The 19,775-nt window shown below is 36.9% G+C and overlaps 1 protein-coding gene across 1 annotated transcript in view; it reads right to left on the bottom strand.

Annotated features, from left to right (window-relative positions):
* Positions 1-539: 539 nt before the first annotated feature.
* The window catches only part of COPB1 (COPI coat complex subunit beta 1), a 43,599-nt gene continuing 24,363 nt past the window's right edge, over positions 540-19,775 (bottom strand). Inside the window, exons 13-22 of the mRNA XM_004613581.3 lie at positions 17,521-17,681; positions 16,541-16,661; positions 12,208-12,435; positions 11,882-12,061; positions 7,252-7,396; positions 6,107-6,226; positions 3,464-3,609; positions 2,800-2,889; positions 1,407-1,562; positions 540-921 (exon numbers count right to left, since the gene is read on the bottom strand). Of these exons, the coding sequence (XP_004613638.1) occupies positions 862-921; positions 1,407-1,562; positions 2,800-2,889; positions 3,464-3,609; positions 6,107-6,226; positions 7,252-7,396; positions 11,882-12,061; positions 12,208-12,435; positions 16,541-16,661; positions 17,521-17,681 (1,407 nt within the window). The 3' untranslated portion in view covers positions 540-861. The remainder of the gene's footprint in view (positions 922-1,406; positions 1,563-2,799; positions 2,890-3,463; positions 3,610-6,106; positions 6,227-7,251; positions 7,397-11,881; positions 12,062-12,207; positions 12,436-16,540; positions 16,662-17,520; positions 17,682-19,775) is intronic.

Genomic DNA, 19,775 nt, shown 5'->3' on the forward strand with positions numbered 1-19,775 from the left:
TATATAATGAGTAGGAAAAAAACCAATCAAGAAAATCAAGGTCTTGGGGGTTTGAGTGACAGTACAGCAGGTAGGGCACTTGTCTTGCATGTAGCCAACATGGGTTCAATTCCCGGCACTCCATATGGTACTCTGAACCTGCCAGGAGTAATCCCTGAACAGAGAGCCAGGAGCACTATTGGATGTGTCTCCCACCCCTTCAAATAAAGAAGAAAATCAAGGCCTCCTGTTTTATTTTTTATTTTTTTGCTTTTTGGGTCACACCCAGCGATGCTCAGGGGTTACTCCTGGCTCTGCACTCAGGAATTACTCTTGGCGGTGCTTGGGGGACCATATGGGATGCCGGGGATCGAACCCGGGTCGGCCGCGTGCAAGGCAAACGCCCTACCCGCTGTGCTATCGCTCCGGCCCCAAGGCCTCCTGTTTTATTTCATATCACTGAGTTTGTAAATTCTATCCACATAGTTCCAATTTAAAATAATAATTTGTTTATAATAGATATCTATAAGCAAGCTAAAAGAAAGTCACTACCACATAACTAAAATTATGTGATTATGTTTATTTATAAAATAACAAAAGATTTAGGAATAGATCTGTTTATTATATTGTGAAAATGGTCTTGGTACATGTGAGAAACATTATATACTTAGGACAGCATCAGAACTGTTAAGTCAAAAGACAAACTATGATTTTAACTCAATCTTGATTTAAGGGAAAGGCTATAAATTATTGGCTGGAATGCGTTCAGCATGAACTCAGATTCTATATAACATAAAGCATAAAAGAATACAAAAGATGTTGGAGTCCAATAAGCCCATACCTAAAATTTACTGTAAAGCTGCAAGGACCTTTTGTTTATTCTTATATACTGCTTTTCTTCTGAGACAAGTTTATTTTGTCTCCAAGACTTAAGGCCATTCCCTGTAAAGAACAAAGATATTTATAATTACTGAAACTATTCACAATTAGTAGGTTTCCCCCCGCCCCTGTTCTTAATCAAACCCCCATTCAATGATACATCAACAAAATGAAGGATGTAGAAAACAGAAATATCTCAGAATTCACTTAGTTTCAGCACTAGATTTAAAAGCAGTCACTAGGTTTATAGCTTGGATTTCAAAAAAATCTTTGGATTTTTCATTTCACAAACACCCATGGGAATACATGTTTTAAGTAAATGATGCAGAATGTTGGGTCCCCAACGTGTGCTACTTTAATGAAGCAAAAATTCTATTTCTATTCAGAAAAAACTATTACTGCAGTTAACACATATGCATCTAACATAAAAACACTCCTACAACAGAGGTTCTACATATAGAAATAAGAAAAACATAAGTTCCTTTTCCTTCTGTTCAGTTCAGAGATGATGCCAAAAAAAAAAAAAAAACCCAAAACAAAACTGTTACCTGACTCTTTGCACGAATTCTTATGTGGCCTGTGACAGCAGCTTCTGGTCCCTGCTGGATTGGTTTCTCAATGCTGACATTTGCAAGTGCATCCTCTCCAAATATGGAACGAGCATAGAGGTTGGCTGCCATAAAGCCACAGTAACCAGAGAGTGCCTGGAAGAAATTTGTGATGAACACAATACTTTACTAGAGAACCATCCATAAGAAAGAACAAATAGCACAGGTAGATGATTACTTATAACAGTATTTACCGTGAAGTGGTAATGCACCAGACTATAAATTTGTTACACCCACAGAACTATAGAAAAAGCACAAATATTATGGTATCTATATTTTAATACTAAAAATCCTGGGTTTTTGTTGTTTTTGAGCCACATCTGGCTGTGCTCAGTGCTTATTTCTGGCTTTGCTCACTCTCAAGGACCATTTCAGGTAGGATTTGGGGAACCACAGGGTGCCTGGGATTGAACCTGGGTCAGCTGTGTGCAATGCAAGCGCCTTACCTACTGTACTATCTCTCTAGCCCCCTCAAAAAACGTGTGTGTGTGTGTGTGTGTGCACGTGTGTGTATGTTTCATTATTATTTATCCACTAGCATACAAAAATAAAGGCTAAAGGACCACAGAAATAGTTCAACTGGCTGAGTGTATGTTTTCCATGTGGGAGGCCCAGTTTAATCCCCAGTACGACACGGTCCCCTGAGCACTGCTGGGAGCACCCCCCAGCACAGTTCAGTTCCTGGACACAGCTGGGTGTATCCCTAAAACAAAACTGAGAGAGAGAGAGAGAGAGAGAGAGAGAGAGAGAGAGAGAGAGAGAGAGAGAGAGAGAATCTATGGTACTTGTTTGAATTTGAATGTTCAGTGGAACCAGAATTTATTTAGAATAAACTAATATGTGAACTAAAACCTACTTGTCAGGAAGTATTCTATTATTGACAAAATATTATATATGGGACAAAGCATTTTATACTTCTTAAACCTCAGCTTCATTTTATATTTCTTTTTTATATATAGACAATATATCAGAAAATAAAGAATTCTAGTTTTGAGCAGACATAATCTAAGAGACAAGGGAAGAGGGCATCGACATCTTTTAATTCAGTATCACAAACTATTCTGGAATAAGTGTTTAGGTGAAAAGAAGACAACTGAAAAGACAAATTTAGCTGACCATTCCATTGGTTCACTAAACCAAGAACAATGTTATGATATTCCAGGGCAAAGAAATAAAGAGGTTTATAATTATGTAGGCTAAATATTTTTGGCTAGCCCCAAATTGCACTGCTTTCTCATGCTGAATAAAAACAAAATAAACTAGATACATTATAAGCAAGCCAAAAATCCATAATACTCTTATCAGATTTAAAAAATTCTCAGTCAAAATTTACCTTCTCTGGAGTAAGGCACTTCATGTTTGTTGACTTTAATATGTGTTGTAAATAGTCATTTAAATCGATGATATTTGTATTAACTGTCACCTGTAAAAAGGGAAAAAAAAATCAAGGACATTATTATAGTTCTTACAATAAGGAAGTTGTGAATTTCTTATTTGGGGGCTGAGAAAAAAACAACCATTCATATGTGATACCAGAAACTACTTATTTAGGGAGGAAGGGTGTACAATAAAAAAACTATACAAAATCTATTAAAAATCCAGCAAATGAGATTATTTTAGAACTTTCAGATATAACTTTAAAAAAGATTAACCAACTGCATAACTATTTTTAATAAAAACCAGGGCTCAAAAGCAGGCCAGCAGATTAGACCTTGCCAACCTTTTTTGTACACTAAGCTAAATAGTAAGTTTTTATTCATACAGAGAAAAAATAAAAAATTGTCTTGATGAATCACATTAATTATGGAACACTACTCTAATTTACAATAGCAATTTGCCAAACCACTTTTGTGATTTCCAATTAAGACTAATTTTCAAGAACCCACTTTGCCTATCTGAAACTTTTTAGTGAAGTTAATTTCAAGTGAGAACCAATCAACAGTGGCCAAAAAAGAAAGAAAAATAAGGACAACAAGGAAAGACTTGCAAAGACTAACTTTGTTTTCCCATTCAAATTCAGCCCACATCTGACGGAATTCAGCATCAGTGCAAGTTGCAGGCTGGATGTAGTCCATGATGTCAATGTGAATATCACTGAGGACCACACAATTTCTGTCACTTGCTGCGCCAGAGACATCATACACTGTAATACATACATAAAGAAAGCACAATCAAAAAGCAATTTTAAGTTTTATATTTCTAAATAATGACGCCAATATTTATGCTTATTATATACTAGGTTGGGGCTGGAGCAATAGCACAGCGGGTAGGGCGTTTGCCTTGCACGAAGCTGACCCTGGTTTGATTCCTCCCCCGCTCTCAGAGAGCCCAGCAAGCTAACAAGAGTATTTCGCCCGAGTGGCAGAGCCTGGCAAGCTACCAATGTGTTTGATATGCCAAACACAGTAACAACAAGTCTCACCATGGAGACATTACTGGTGCACGCTCGAGCAAATTGATGAGCAACAGGATGACAGTGACACAGTGATACAGTGATATACTAGGCTCTACTTAAATGCTTTACAAGTTACTGAGTGCTCTTTAGTCTGTTATAGTATTACTATTTTCCTTGCACACAAGGAAATAAAAACAAAGAGAAGTCAGAACAGCGCTAGTGACGATGGGGTCGAAGCTCAAACTCAGTGGATAATAATATAGCAGCTGCAGTGTCTGGCACTCTTAGGGTGGTTATACACAGATAGTAGTGTTCCTATATTAGTACTTAACTAGTACTTTTAATTGAGTATTGTTGAGCGACAGCCATTAATGATACAAAGCTTTCTTTGGAAGAAAATTTTCCATGACAGAAAGCTGACTGGCGCCTCTTCTCTTGCCATTACCCCTGAATCTACTTTCAAAGAAAACTGAGGTTACCAAAAGTAAGTTTCCTGTAATTTTCAGCTCCAGTTCTAAAAATAAATGTATCTTTTCCTATTCATACATTTCAAATTTCACACAAGAGTCACTTTTTATAAGTTTGTGTTTCTGTTATCTGTGATCCCTTTCTTAGGTTCAAGATCTGTTAAGCACTACCTCTTCCACACTCATGTCTTTTTACCTAAGTATCTGCTGCATTTTCTGTTGTTTCTTTTTCTTTTCTTTTATTTTGGGGGGGGGGGCAATACAACTACAACATCCAGAGGTCAGAGGTGCTCAGTGTTTCCTCCTGGCTCTGTGCTTAGGACATCACTCCTGGTCGTGCTCAGGGAATCAAACCAGAGGCAGCTGCATGCAAGGCAAGTGCTTAAACCCTTTTACTAGTTCTCAGGCCCTATATTCACTACTTTCTTTCCTTACAGTCTATAAACTTATTCAAAGCTGTCTCACCAATAAATAAATAAATTTCCGTCACACTTCAGTGCAAGTTATTCTGGGAATAGGATCTTACTTTGATAAGCATGAGGACAGGGAAATTCTATCTCTATTTCTTATTTGGGTTCTGCAACGGGGGATTCTAATTCCACTTTTTTCCATTCAATTTTCTATAGTGTCATCACAGGAATATATAATGCAGTTCATTTACAATTACTTAATGACTCCCTTTGACATTCGGAATCAAGTCTAAAATTGTTAGCATGATAAGTAAAACACAGTTTTATTAGCGTTCCTAATCTACCTCCCTCCCCAGGCATTTTAAAGATATAAAACCACTTAGATTTGCTGAATCTAAGTTGAATCCTTGTTGACCTGCAAAATACTCACTGATGTTTCAAAACCTAGTCAAGCATTAACTCTCACAAAACCTTCCCTAACCTTGCCTTCCAACTTCCAACCTGCTATGAAAGAACTGACCAATCTCATCATAAATTTGTGTGCCTGGCAGTTCAAATATGATCTTTTGATAACATACTTTCCTTAATAAAGCATTTTACATAGCGTTTATTCCTCTCCACAGTACTAAAGAAAGAAGTATATAAATTAGCTCTTATCATGCTGTATTATAACTACTGTACATATTTACTTCTCTCCTTGTGCTTCAGTCCTCAGTTTCTTGAGGATAGTGACACTATCTGCATTATTTCTGTATATCCAAGAACAAAGAACAATGCTTAGCACTATAGCAGAAGCTTCATAAATGATAAATGAGCAAATGAATGATGTATGAATTCGGGTCCTTAAGAGATGTCACACAGCTACTCACTACAGACATAGCTACTCAGTACAGAAATTCTTTTTTTCTGGCAGGGGTTGAGGACTGGACCTCCTAGAGGTGTTAGAGAGTCCTGGGGACTCCACAGGTGATTCTCAGTCTACTAGGTCCTAAGGACAGGATGCTTCACCAAGGTCACCCTGAACATGCTGGGGGTGGGGGGGTCTTCAGGGCTGCAACCAGCGATGCTTGAGGGACCATGGGGATTTAAAACTAGACTGAGCATATGCTATGCATGTGCCCTAACTGCAGTGCTATTTCCCAGCCCCATTAAAACAATATGGGACCGGAGCAATAGTACCACTGGTAAGGCACTTGTTTTGCATGCAGCTGATCTGGGTTCAATCCCTAGTGCCCCATATGGTCTTCCAACCCTCCAGGAATGATCCCTAAATACAGATGCAGGAGTAAGTTCTGAGTATTACTGGGTGTGGCCCCCAAAAAGCAAAATAATGTGTAAAACAACACATAATTAAAAATAACTTCTTACCTATATTACCAAAAATTATTCCATTTTCTGTCGATGCTACTTTGACATTAGCTTTAATATTTGCAAAATCATGAGGTGCAAGAGTCAAAGGAGATGGTTTTTCCACAAGTTTCAGATCCCCTGAAATAAAGGTAGACAAGGTTAAAAATGCATTTACTAACCTCTGAAATAATGAAGTCTTCTTAAATATATATAGCTTACAGTTTCTAGCAAAATAATGAGGGTAAATACTCAAATACTAGGCGGACAACAGTAAATAATTTGAAGGTAGGGTCACATTAATACCTTTCTTTTTAAAAGTAGACTTCTCAGAGTAATTCTGAGAATCATTTAACTTATGTGCATTTGTGTTACTTTGGGTATATAATTTTGTCTCACTAATTGAATAAAAGCTTCTCAAAAAGCTTAAATCTTATATTATATATTCTTTTCCAAAGAAAGATTAAAAAACAATATGTAGTAAGTTCCTAAAGAGGTCTTTATTTCATTTTTATTTTTTGGGTTTGGGGCTGCACCAGCCAGGTGTGGCTTATTTAAGTCTTTGAAGAAGCATCAAATTATGTTGAAGTTGACAGAGCACAAGAAAGCTGTTCTTCAATATCTCAAAGTCCCATGAGTCTTGCTTAAGCATATGGAACTTCCCAGGGTCACTGTTTCTGTACACAATTTATATATTCTAACTTCAAAATGATACGTAGAAAGTGTCGGAGAATATAATACATGTGTTTTACAAGAAAAATTATACTCCATGTTGCTTTATTTGATAATAATGTCACATACGGTATCTACAAGCTATGAACTCAGAAAATACTAAGGCATTTAAAAAGTTACCTAAGTGAAACACTTGGTAAATCTATAATTTAAATAGCTCTTATTTATATGAAGAATAACTGACATTTGCTATACTGTATTCAATGAATAAACCAAGAACATAAACAAATCAGAAATTATCAGAGAGGCTTAGAGATCTGACTTGAATTATAATTGAAAATTATGATTAAATATAATAGTAAAATTCAGTCCGATTCCCAATATTACAAAAGGTTCAAAGAATTGTTAAACTAAGACTTGCATATATCCCTAGTGATCTGCTGTAATGATTTTATTATTGAACAGTATCTTTTCTTTAGGATAAATTTTCTCACCTAGAGTTGCTAACTCTAATGTGCAGTTCTGCAGAGTATCACTGGTTTGGTTCACAACAAGTACATCAAGGACAATATCGTACTGATTGACATGAACATAAGCTTCTGCATATACAGGATCTGAGAAACCTGTCAACTGAGTGACCTGTTAAACAATAAAAAAAAGAGATGATGAAATGACTGATAAAATGTAACCAATCATATCCTAGTCAAATGGGTGAATCTGGTAGATAATTAAGAGATGTGCTTAGACAAGCAACTGATAATAAGTGATAACAAGTAAGTGGTAATAAAATTGTTTTGTAATAGAGGCATACGAATTGAAACTGGGACTTAAGAAATAAGCCTAGAATTTATAGCTCAGTGGTAGAAAGCTGCTGGATATATTTTGAAAATACACCAAACACTATCCCAACTTAGGAACTGAATAGACTTTAGACACATTTTCAGCTTAATCCCTCGAAGCATCTAAACTGACTGCTTGCTCTCTAAAATTTAGGAGCCAAATAAAATTCATATCATGTGGAAGGTACTGCTACCTAAGCTCAAGAACCAAACAGGTCAAAGAACAAGATATGTAGCAATGCCAGAGAGGAGAAAATTTAAGAGTTCTCCAAACATGAGAACACCCAAAGTATGGCACTTTCTTTATCTCTTTTTGGTTCTGGGCCATCTCAGCAATATTCAGAGGTAGTACTACTGGCTCTATGCTCAGGCATTACTCCTGGTGGTAGTCAGGGGACTCTATGGGGTAACAGGGATCAAACACAGGCCAGCCGCATATCAGACAAACGCTCTACCTGGTATACTCTCTTTTCAGCCCCCAAAATATATAACACTTTGAAACATAGCATAGTCATCAACAATACAGGTAATAACAATAGATAAATTGGAGACAACAAAATACTTTATACAAAATATATAAAAAAATTTAACCTGAAGGAAACAATGAATAAAGAACTTAATTGGACATTTTTCCAAGGAAGATCTAAAAATGACTGGAAAGCAGAGAAAATACTCAATATCACTTTTGGGGGGGGGGGGAAATCACAATGAAATACCAACTCACACCCATAGGAGAGTTACTATAAAAAAAAAACACATAAGTGTTGGCAAGGATATGAAGAAATTGGAATCCTTGTGCACTGATGGTGGGAATGTAAAATAGTGCAGCTGTTATGTGAAACCGTATGGCAGTTCCTAAAAAAGTTAAGGCTGAATTACTATATGAGTCTATGATCCAGCAATCCACTTTTGGGTGTAACCCAAAAGAAATGAAAGCAGATACCTAGCAGGTATCTATGACCAGTTATAGCAGCAGTATGTGCAATAGCCAAAGAGTATAGAAAGCCCAAGTGTCTGTCAGTGACTGGATACATAAACAAATGCTGTAATTGTACACACACACACACACACACACACACACACACACACACACACACACACACACACACACAGAAATTATAATAATCTTAAACAGGAAAGAAATTCTAATACAAACTACAGCAAGGCAGAATCTGTAGTGAAAGAAGACATTAGTGAAATAAGTCAATTTCCAAAAGACTCTATGGCTTCATTAATACAAGATAACTGGAAAAGGGCCTAATTCACAGAAGTAGAAAATAGAATGGTGGCTGGCAGAGGTTAGGGAGGAGGTTGGGGAGTAAATTTATGGATATTGTATTACAGTTTCATAAAATAAAGTTCTGGAGATGGATGGTAGAACAATAATGTAAATGCACTCAATGCCACATTTTTACAAAGTAAAAATGGTTAAAATGGTAAAGTTTATACTGTGTAAATTTTACAGTTAATTTTTAAATTTAATGTTTCTAGTGATTTCTTAAGAAAGATATTTACTTTTCTTTTCTTTTTTTTTTTGGGGGGGGGGGAGATGAGAGCCACACTGGTCATGTGCAGGGGTTACTCCTGGCTCTGCACTCGGGAATTATTCATGGTAGTGTATGGGATGCCAGAGATATAACTGGGTCAGCTACATGCAAGGTCAGTACCTGACCTGCTGTACTATCACTCAGGGCTTAAGGAAGATAAAGCATTTTAACAGTACCAATTCTGTTACAATTATTTCTGAAAAACAAAATTAATTTCAGACTGTATTCTCATGCAACAAATGAAAAGAAATTAAACTAGGTCAGTGATGCAAACTTAAATTAAGAGATGAATCATTTTCCTACTAAAATCCTAGTGAAAATAAAAGTGGAATTGTTTCTTGGGAAAAAGAATATGGGAGGAATCACTCTCCCAAACCTCAATCTCTACTACAGAGTGGTAATAATTAAAACAGCATGGTACTGGAACAAAGGCAGAGCCGCAGACCAATGGAACAGGGTTGAATATCCTGACACACACCCTCAAACATATGATCATCTAATCTTTAATAAGGGAGCAAGAACTGTGAAGTGGAGCAAGGAAAGCCTCTTCAACAAATGGTGCTGGCAAAACTGGACAGCTACATGCAAAAAAAATGGGCTGAGATCTCTACCTAAAACCATGTACAAAAGTCAGGTCAAAGTGGATTAAAGATCTCAACATCAGACCAGAATCCATAAGGTACATGGAAGACAAGGATGGTAAAACCCTCCACGACACTGATGCTAAAGGTATTTTCAAAGATGACACGCCACTGGCCAAGCAAGTGGAAACAGAGATAAACAAATAGGACTATCTTAAACTAAGAAGCTTCTGTACCTCAAAAGAAACAGTGACCAAAATACAAAGACACTCTACAAAATGGGAAAGGATATTCACCCAATACCCATCTGATAAGGGGTTGATATCAAGGATTTACAAGGCACTGGCTGAACTCTACAAGAAGAAAACATTCAACCCCATCAGAAAATGGGGGGTGGAAATGAACAGAAATTTCCTCACAGAAGAAATCTGAATGGCTAAAAGACAAATGAGAAAATGCTCTACGTCACTTATCATCAGGGAGATGCAGATTAAAACAACAATGAGATATCATTTCACACCACAGAGACTGGCCCACGTCCAAAAGAACAAAAGCAACCGGTGTTGGCGTGAATGTGGGGAAAAAGGGACTCTCCTTCACTGCTGGTGGGAATGCTGACTGGTTCAGCCCTTTCGGAAAACAATATAGATAATTCTCAAAAAATTAGAAATTAACCTCCCATTTTGCCTTTCTGGAATATATACCCAGGAGTGGAATATATACCTGGGTATATATTCCAGAAAGGCAAAAAAGGCATAATAGAAATGACACCTGCATTTGTATGTTCATTGCAGCACTGTTTACAATAGCCAGAATCTGATAAAAACCAGAGTGCCCAAAAACAGATACTTTGGTACATCTACATAATGGAATACTATGCAGCTGTTAGAAATGATGAAGTCATGAAATTTGCATATTAGTGCATCAACATAGAAAGTATCATGTTAAGTGAAATGAGTCAGAAAGAGAGAGACAGACATAGAAAGATCGCACTCATCTGTGGAATGTAAAGTAATAGAGTGGGAGACTAACACCCAAGAGTAGTAGAGATAAGGACCAGGAGGTCTGCCCCACAGCTTGGAAACTGGCCTCACATGCTGGGGGAAAAGGCAGCTGAGATAGAGAAGGGAACACCAAGTAGAGGATGTTGGGAGGACCTATTTGGGTTGAAAGATGTGTGCCAACCATAGACCGAACATGAAGGCCACTCAATACCTCTATTGCAAACTACAACACCCAAAAGGAGAGAACACAAAAGGGAATGCCCTGGGGGCTGGAGCAATAGCAGGGCAGGTAGGGCATTTGCTTCGCATGTGGCCAACCCAGATTCAATCTCCAGCATCCTATATGGTCCCCTGAGCACCACCAGGGGTAATTCCTGAGTGCAGAACCAGGAGTAACCCCTGTGCATCTCCGGGTGCATCTCCGGGTGTGACCCAAAAAGCAAAAAAAAAAGGGAATGCCCTGTTGCAGTGGCAGAGTGGGATGGTGGGGAATGGGGTGGGGGTGGTGGGAGGGATAATACTGGGAACATTAGTGGAGGAGAATGGGCACTGGTGGAGGGATGGGCAAACAATCACTGTATTACTGAAATGCAAACACGAAAGTTTATAAGTTTGTAACTGTACCTCACAGTGATTCACTAATAAAAGAAATTTTAAAAAAAGGCATAAAAATAAATAAAAGTGGAATTGTTCTGTTTAAGAAGCAGTGACCAGGGAAAGGGATGTAAGCTTAATGGTAGAATGCACCAGACATGCTATTAAAAGAAAAAATAAAAAACAACCCAAAACACCCATAAAGTAGCTGGGAACAGAACTTGAGGCCAGACTGTGGGGGAAGGAGTTGAGAATCCTTTCCCTTCAGCAATCCTCCAACACTCCCCAAGCTTATGTTTCAATCTGATTCTAACACAACTGGAACAAGCTATATAATTACCTACTGGATTTACTGTACTGTCATACTGCAAAGTGCTTTATCAGCTTCTGCATTTTAACTCATGTTTAATGAACCTATCCATCACAGTAACTTGACAAAAACTGGTGTTGCATAATTAGTTTTTTTTTTTAAAAAAAGCAGGGCCAGCAATTTCCTGATTTATTATGGTCTTAAGTAGGCAATTTAATTAAATTACCAAAGTATTTGACATTTTGCTACCTTGTTTAGTTTAGAGGCTAGGGGATCTGCTGCCTCTTTCCTCTGTGTGTTGCCCATTGCTGCCAGCAAACTCAGCTGAAATTGGTCTTCCTTGCAGTTCATTTCATTCTTAGCAGTTAGTTGCATGAAGGAAATGGGATCATCAGGCTGTATTGTCACATTTCTCTTTTCAGATTCTTTCTGTGATAAGAAAACAATAATCACACACCTCTCTTTAACATGGAAAGAAAGATAGCTTATTAATAGGGACAGTCTTTGTGTAAGGCTGTAAAGACATATTTTTAAAAATCTACAAGCTACTGCTATGCTTTACCACTGACACTTACCTTTTGAGATAATTTCTCTTCTTCAAGTTTAGCAGATAACATATGAGAAAGAGACTCTCTGCATTCCTTATTGAAAATCTCATTCATTAGAGGTGAACATTCAGACAAGACCTTGAGACAGAGGGAAATTCGATCTACATCATCATCTGTAATAGGTTTCTTAGGAAGAGAGGACTTTCCCAAATGAAGAATTGTGGCCATGAGCAACATAGCTTCAGCAACGAAAGACTAGAAAAGTAGAAAAATGGATTATTTATTGTCATGATTCTTCAAATCCATTGTCATTTTGTTATAAATCACATTACAAGAAATAAATCTAATTCTTACTTCATCTCAATTACATTTCAAATCCTTTACATTTTATCTTTGGCTTTTTTTTGGTTTTGACCCACACCCAGCAGTGCTCAGGGACATTCAGGGATCACTCCTGGCAGTGCTCAAGGGACAGTATGTGGGCCACTGAACCAGGGCTAGGCATGCATAAGGGCTGTACCTCTCTCCAGGCCTCATAAGATCTTTTTGCACCCTTCTTCCTCCTTTCTAATTACCACTACCACCTACAATAACCATAAACTGAAATACAGTATCACTTTTTAGAAGTGGATAAAAGGGTAGCAGGGCTCTCACCCACAAATGCTTTTATTTTTTCCTAAGTCTAAGCGAAGTTAAAAGATAACATACTCGAACTATTAACATTTCACTTTACATCTGTTTTCTTATTCTATCAATATATATTAATTTTATTGGTTAAACATATGAGTCTTGACTTCATATTGTAGCACATCTTTTAAAGAGTATTCCATATGACACAAAATTGCTGTCTTACCTGAGAACTCCAACAACCCCAAAATGTACCCATATACTAATATAAAATAAATCTTCTAATTTTCACAAAACAGTTAACTTTTTAATTTCTTAGTTAGGATCAGCTTCATGCATTACATGCACTTTTAATTTTAGTCCCATTTAACTTATATCAGTCCTCCTGACTTTTTGGTTTGTTTCTATCGTAATTATTTTTTGAAAAAGAGACCAGCTGTTTTTTAGAATGTTAAAATGTTCCCTACTAGGTCAGGATGCCAGATAGGTTATGTTTATATTTCGTATTAGACTGCATTAAAAGGTAAATCAAGTCAGGTAGATCCATTCATGTTTAGATTTTTTTTCAGAGGTTGGGGCGGTGGCGGGTGGAGGAGGGCTATTTGGGTCACACCTTGTGGGGCTCAGGGACTATTCTTAACATTGTGCCAAGGAGTGACCTTTGGCAGCTCTTAGTGGACTATATGTAGTGCTAGGGATATGAATCATAATCAGCCACATGTTAGGCACTTAACCCCTGTAATATTTCTCCAGCCCCTTGCTCATATAAAGTATGATTACCTAATGCTGCTACTGTTTTTTGCCACACCCTGTGTTGCTCAGGATCATTCCTGGTAGTATTCAGGGGAATGTACGGTGTGTCAGGAATTGGACCTGGGTTGACCACACGAAAGGCAAGCACCTTATTTCTTATACTATCTCTCTGACCCACGATGTGCTATTTTAATGCTTACTGTGCATCAATCATTCTACTCTCTAAGTAGATACATTCAGTGACCTTCTGTATCTAAGATTTTCATATTCAAGTCCCCCATACTTTGCCTAATAGCCAAACAAGGTCTTCCAAAAGTGAATTAAAACTAATAGGCATTTTGACACTTGCTCCTCCAAGTCCTTGCTAAACTGTCTCAGACTGAGTATGTATCTACATACAAAAAATGTAGAAATGAAAAAAGCTACTAAAAGTATAGGAAAATTTCAGCTGAAGAATAAATCTGGTAATCCTTCAAGTTTGAATACTGTCTTCAAAGGGAGCAGAGAGGAGACAGCAGAAAAAAATTTTGAAGGAAGGATGGCCAGAAATTTCCCAAACTTGATCAAAACTATAAGCCCATAGGTTCAAGAAGTGCTAGAAACCACAAGGAAAGGAAACAATATAAATCATAAATCATACCAAGGCATATCTGAAATCAAATTGCCGAAACCCAGTATTGAAAAGAAAATCTAAAAACAGCAGAGAAAAAAGGATACTTCACACAGGCGTGAGAATGAGAATAGAGGCCAGGAGAGATAGTGGGGCAAGTAAGATGTTTGCCTTGCATGCAGTCAACCCGAGTTCGATCCTTGGCATCCCATATGGTCTCCTGAGCATGGCCAAGAGTAATTTCTGAGTGCAGAGGCAGGAGTAACCCCTGAACACCTGAGCATGGCTGGCTGTGACCCCTGCCCAGCGCCCCCCCCGCCCCCCAAGAAAAGAAAAGAAAAAAATAAGAATAGGTGCCCCACTGGAAAGAAGACTCAACAAAAAAGAATTCCATAAAAACACTGGCAGAAGTTTTAGATACTTTTCAAAACAAACAAAAAACAGATACAGATGGCCAAAGATACAAATGCTCAGAAAAATACTCGACATTACTTATTATTAGGGAAATGCATCAAAATTACAACGAAGTATCCCCTCACAGTTGTGAGAATGACCTATAAAAAAAAAGACTGAAAACAAGTAACAGTGAGGTTGTGGGGAAAAGAAACTCTCCATGTACTCTATTAATGGGAATCAGAGCCCTGAAAAACATTTTAAATGGTGCCAGGAAGAAATACTTTTTATTATACCACTCCCTGTTTAACAGTATTAAAAACTGAAACAGTGAAATAAAAATATTCACAACTCTAACAGAGAGGTTTTTTTTTAAATGGAGGCAAAGTAAAGATTTCAAGTAAATAAAAACAGAATTCATCACCAACAGATGTACAATGTAAGAATACAAATTCTTTAGGCAAAAATAAAAAAATAAGATGGAAATCTAAATTTACACAAAGCACCATAAATGTCAACTATAAAGATAAATTTAAAAAACATCTCTTTCAAGGACTGGGCAGATAGCATAGGGGTTTCGACACTTGCCTTGCACAAGGTCATCCACGGTATGATCCCCCACACTGTGTATTGTTCCCTGGAGTGATCTTTGAGCTCAGAGCCAGGAGTAAGGTCCTGAGCATTGCCAGGTGTGACCCAATCTGCCCATCCCAAAATAAACTGAAAAGTATTTCTCACAAAAAAAAAAATCTTTAAAATAAAGCCACTTACAACAGATGAGTGAATAAACAACAGAACATTATTCAGTCTTTTCGGAAAGAAAAACTCTGACATATGCTGCCATGTGGATGCACCTGGAGGATATTATGCTAAGTAAAATAAGCCATAACATAACAAATAGCTTATGCTTCTATTGATATTCATAAGAAAAAAGAAATGATGGATGCCAGGGGCTGGTGGGTAAAGTAAATGGAGAGAATTATTGTTTACTAGGCACAGTTTCAGTTTCTGATAATAAAAAAGTTGTGTAGTGGTGATGGTTATACAACAATGTGAAAATTCTTAATAGAATTGTATACCAATAAATGGTCATGTGCTAAGTTTTAAGTTACGTGTATTTTATCAAGGGGGTAGAAAATGGATCAAAAAGATACTCAAACTAAAAAAAAACCCAAAAAACCCTAAAATGGGGCTGGAGTGATAGCACAGCAGGTAGGGCGTTTGCCTTGCACTCGTCCGACCTGGGTTCGGTTCCTAGCATCCCATATGGTCCCCTGAGCACAGAGCCAGGAGTGACCCCTGGGCATCGCTGGGTGTGACCTAAAAAGCAAAAAAAAAAAAAAAAAAAAAAACCAAAAGATATTCAAACTCATCCAGTCCCATATCTTGACTTTTACAATTGCTATGTGTGTTCCTCTTTACTCAGTTTGGAAAATAGAAAACTAAGAAATGGGGTTGGGTGAGGGAGATGGGGAATAATTTCTTTTTAATTAATGATTTAAAGCAAAAATACCAATAATGTATTAGGGTTGACACAATAAGTAGAATAGCATAAAGGATGGAAGTCAAGCTTGAGGGGAAAGTAAAGGCATTACTGCAAATGAATGGGGCCCAAAATAGCTAGGAGCTAAGATGAAGGCAAGAACCGTAGAAATGGGGAGAATATACTTAAGATATTTCTCAGATAAAACAGATGACTGGATGAAGATGCTAGAGAGACATTGTTTTTTAAACTAGGATTTGACTAATTTTAGCAAACAGAAATAATTTCATAAAACATTCTCTTTCACTGGACTAATCTTAAGATATTACTGTATTACTTTGTCAATTTTATAGTCATATTTTATTACCATATCCATTTTCCCTATTTAACCTTAAGGTCTTTCATGACAAGAACTTCAGCATTCACTTTTAGGTTTTGAGAGTAGAACTCAAAATTAATTTGCTGGGTTAATTATAAAAAAAAATTGAATTTACATTTTGCTTTTTCTTCTCCTGAACCAGAGCTACATAGCGCAAAGCAATCTTGGTCAGAGTTGTGGCAAGGGACGCAGCAACAAAGAAATCTCCATCCAGAAGAAATCCTCTCAGGGGAGGTCTGTAAAGCAACAAAGAGAAGATGAAACCCATCAACTTCAGAGCAGCAGGCAGCTTTTAAAGCTTCAAGTACGACCATTCAATACTCTATCACTCGTCAGTAATAAAAACCTTAATTAGCTTTCTTTAACTCCCAAATGGTGGTAAGGGTGGGGGAAGGAGGAATACACAGTATTAAAACTTATTTTTTGATACAAAAGTCAACTGAATTTGAAAAAATAAACGATTAGTAAACTAAATGAATTACAGTCAAGTATCAGTTTATTTATTCTGCCCCCAAGGGTAAATTACAATCCTCTTTAAATCTTTAATTCCTCTTCTGTAAAATGGGGATTACTATATTCTTAATTTCAAAGGGTCACTGGAAGACTGTATATAACAAGCTATCTAGTTAACAAAAATGCTTACAACATAGTAAAAATTCTATGTAAACACTAAAATTTGGCCGCATTATTTTCATTTTCTTCACCATACAAAAGGAAAATTAGGGGAAAACATTAAAATTTTATTGTAGCAATTAGAAGAAGAAAATCTTCAAAATGTTTTCAAATGCTTATAGACAATGAAGCCCAAATATCACCAACGTTAACTCATTCACCAATTTTCACGTAAAATAAATTTAACTTCAATAGAACAGTTATCTCAATGAAAACCAGAAGGAGTTGAGAAACTCTCAGAACCATTAAGACCATTCCTAAGAGCAAAATCTTTAAACATCTCTCCTCTTTCAGGTTCCATAAATGGTACAGTTTTTGTTTTAGTTAAAAACCAAACTAACAAAAATAAATCATTCAACCATCTTATACAGTTTTAATCATGAGAGTATAGCTGGCAGAGTGTGTATGGGTGCAGTTAATTACCTTTCTTCCTCTTTCTTGGTGGGTCTGGAACTGCTCAGCGCACTCTGAGTAGCATAGGTGCCCATTTCAGTAACCAATTTCTGAGCTGGCCCCACAGTTATTTCTTCCTCAGGTTTTAATTCACCAGCTTCTTTCTTTATTTCAGACTCTACAATTGGGATCTAAAAATTGATTGGAAATATTTGGAAATGATCACTCTGGACAAGAACTGAGTGTTGAAAGTAGGTAGAGGTATATATATGATAACCTTTCAGCATCTGTATTGCAAACCATAATACCTAATGAGAGAGAGAAAGAGAAAGAGAGGCGGCAAAAAAAAAAAGAGAGTGTAGAGAAGTGTCTGCCATAGAGGCAGGTGGGGGTGGGGTGGGAGGGAAACGGAGGACACTGATGCTGGGAAATTACACTGGTGGAGGGATGGGTGTTGAAATATTCTATGACTGAAACCCGATCATGAGCAGCTTTGTAAAGCTCTATCTCACAGTGATTCAACAAAAAAATAAATTTTTTTAAAACAATGATTGGAAATATAAACAGTAGCAAAATTGTATTTATTTATTCTTTTGGAATTACCATGAAATATACAGATATAAAGTTGTTCATGACTTGAGTTTCAGTTACACAATGTTTCAACACCCACCTCATCATTTCATGCCACAAATCAAAATCATATTTAAACAGAAGACTTTCTCCAGTGATATTTTTGGAACCTGTAACTCTTTAATTTTCACTCCTTCCCAGGGTAATGTGGTAGGAACAATAAGAGCTTTGGAGTTGGATGCCACTTATCTATTGTATTTTTCTGTGGGAAGTTAATAAAACTACATCAAGGCTCAGTATCTTAACATACTAAATGGAAATTATGGTTTCTTCAACACAAAATACTTAATAGGAAAATTGTCAGGATCATGCCTGAAATACAAAGCACTCACTAAGTATTCTTCTCCATCTTTTTTTCACATATTCAAAGAAACCCAAATAACACTTATCTTTTAAGTGAAATAAATCTGACATGTCTATCACTTGTATCACTTGTCATATATAGACATGTCTATAACTTCAAATTAAAAAAATAAATTACTATGCATTTATTCCTTAACACCAGCCTATTATAAGTCACAATTCTCAATTTTAATTTCTTTATTTGTAGATGAAAACCTATTATCTATTGGGGCTGGAGCAATAGCACAGCAGGTAGGGTGTTTGCCTTGCACGAGGCTGACCCGGGTTTGATTCCCTGCATCCCATATGGTCCCCGAGCACTGACAGGAGTAATTCTTGAGTGCATGAGCAAGGAGTAACCCTTGTGCATCACTGGGTGTGACCCAAAAAGGAAAAAAAAAGAAAAAGAAAACCTATTACCTATAAAACTCCAAGGAGGTTATATTCAAAGTCCTAGAGTTAATTATGGTAGAAGCAAAACTAGTATATAGGTCTCTTGTTGAGAACTGTTATTTCTGTTCTACCATATGCTCATCTGGACTGTAAAATATGACTACAAGTAGATATATTCTGGGGCTGGAAAAATAGCACAGTAGGTAAGGTGTTTGCCTTGCATGTTCCTGACCTGGGTTCAATCCCCAGCACCCCATATAGCATCCTGAGCACTGCTGGGAGTAAGCCCTAAGCATGGCTGGGTGTGGCCTCAAAACAAACAAACAAAAATCTAAAGTCAGCACTATTCTTATACTCTGCATTTTTGTTTAGAACACACAGACTAAAAGCAGAGTTTTATAATTTTTTTAACATTAAAAACAAAAAGTATTTTATTTAAACAAAATCTGAATTCAGGATAAATAACAGAGATTGAAAAGAAAAACAGGTGTTCTGGCTTACTGCCCAATGAAAGAATCCCTAATTTAACCACAGTCTTTAAAAATGGGGTAATTAAATGTAGTTTTCAGTTTTCTTTATTTCAGACACTACTAAATAAAAACACAAGTAAATAATCACCTAAAAGTCAGGTTTACTAAAGTAACAATCATACTCTAAAGTACAATTTACTAACCAAAGCAAAAGAACTAATAAATGACAACAAAAACCACTGTTAAACTGAAAAATATGATGACTAGGGACTGGATGTACAAGTACATGCCTTGTAAAGGTGAGGGTCCCCCGGTTTATGAAATTCCCCACATCACCCAAAAAAAAAAAAAAAAGGGTGGGTGGTGGAGAGATAGTAATGGAGGTAGGGCTCTTTCCTTGAGTGGGTAAATCTCTGGGACCATACATCAAATCCCTGCTGGCACTACATA

The sequence above is a fragment of the Sorex araneus genome, chromosome 6, assembly GCF_027595985.1.
Source record: "Sorex araneus isolate mSorAra2 chromosome 6, mSorAra2.pri, whole genome shotgun sequence".
NCBI classification, from domain to species: domain Eukaryota; kingdom Metazoa; phylum Chordata; class Mammalia; order Eulipotyphla; family Soricidae; genus Sorex; species Sorex araneus.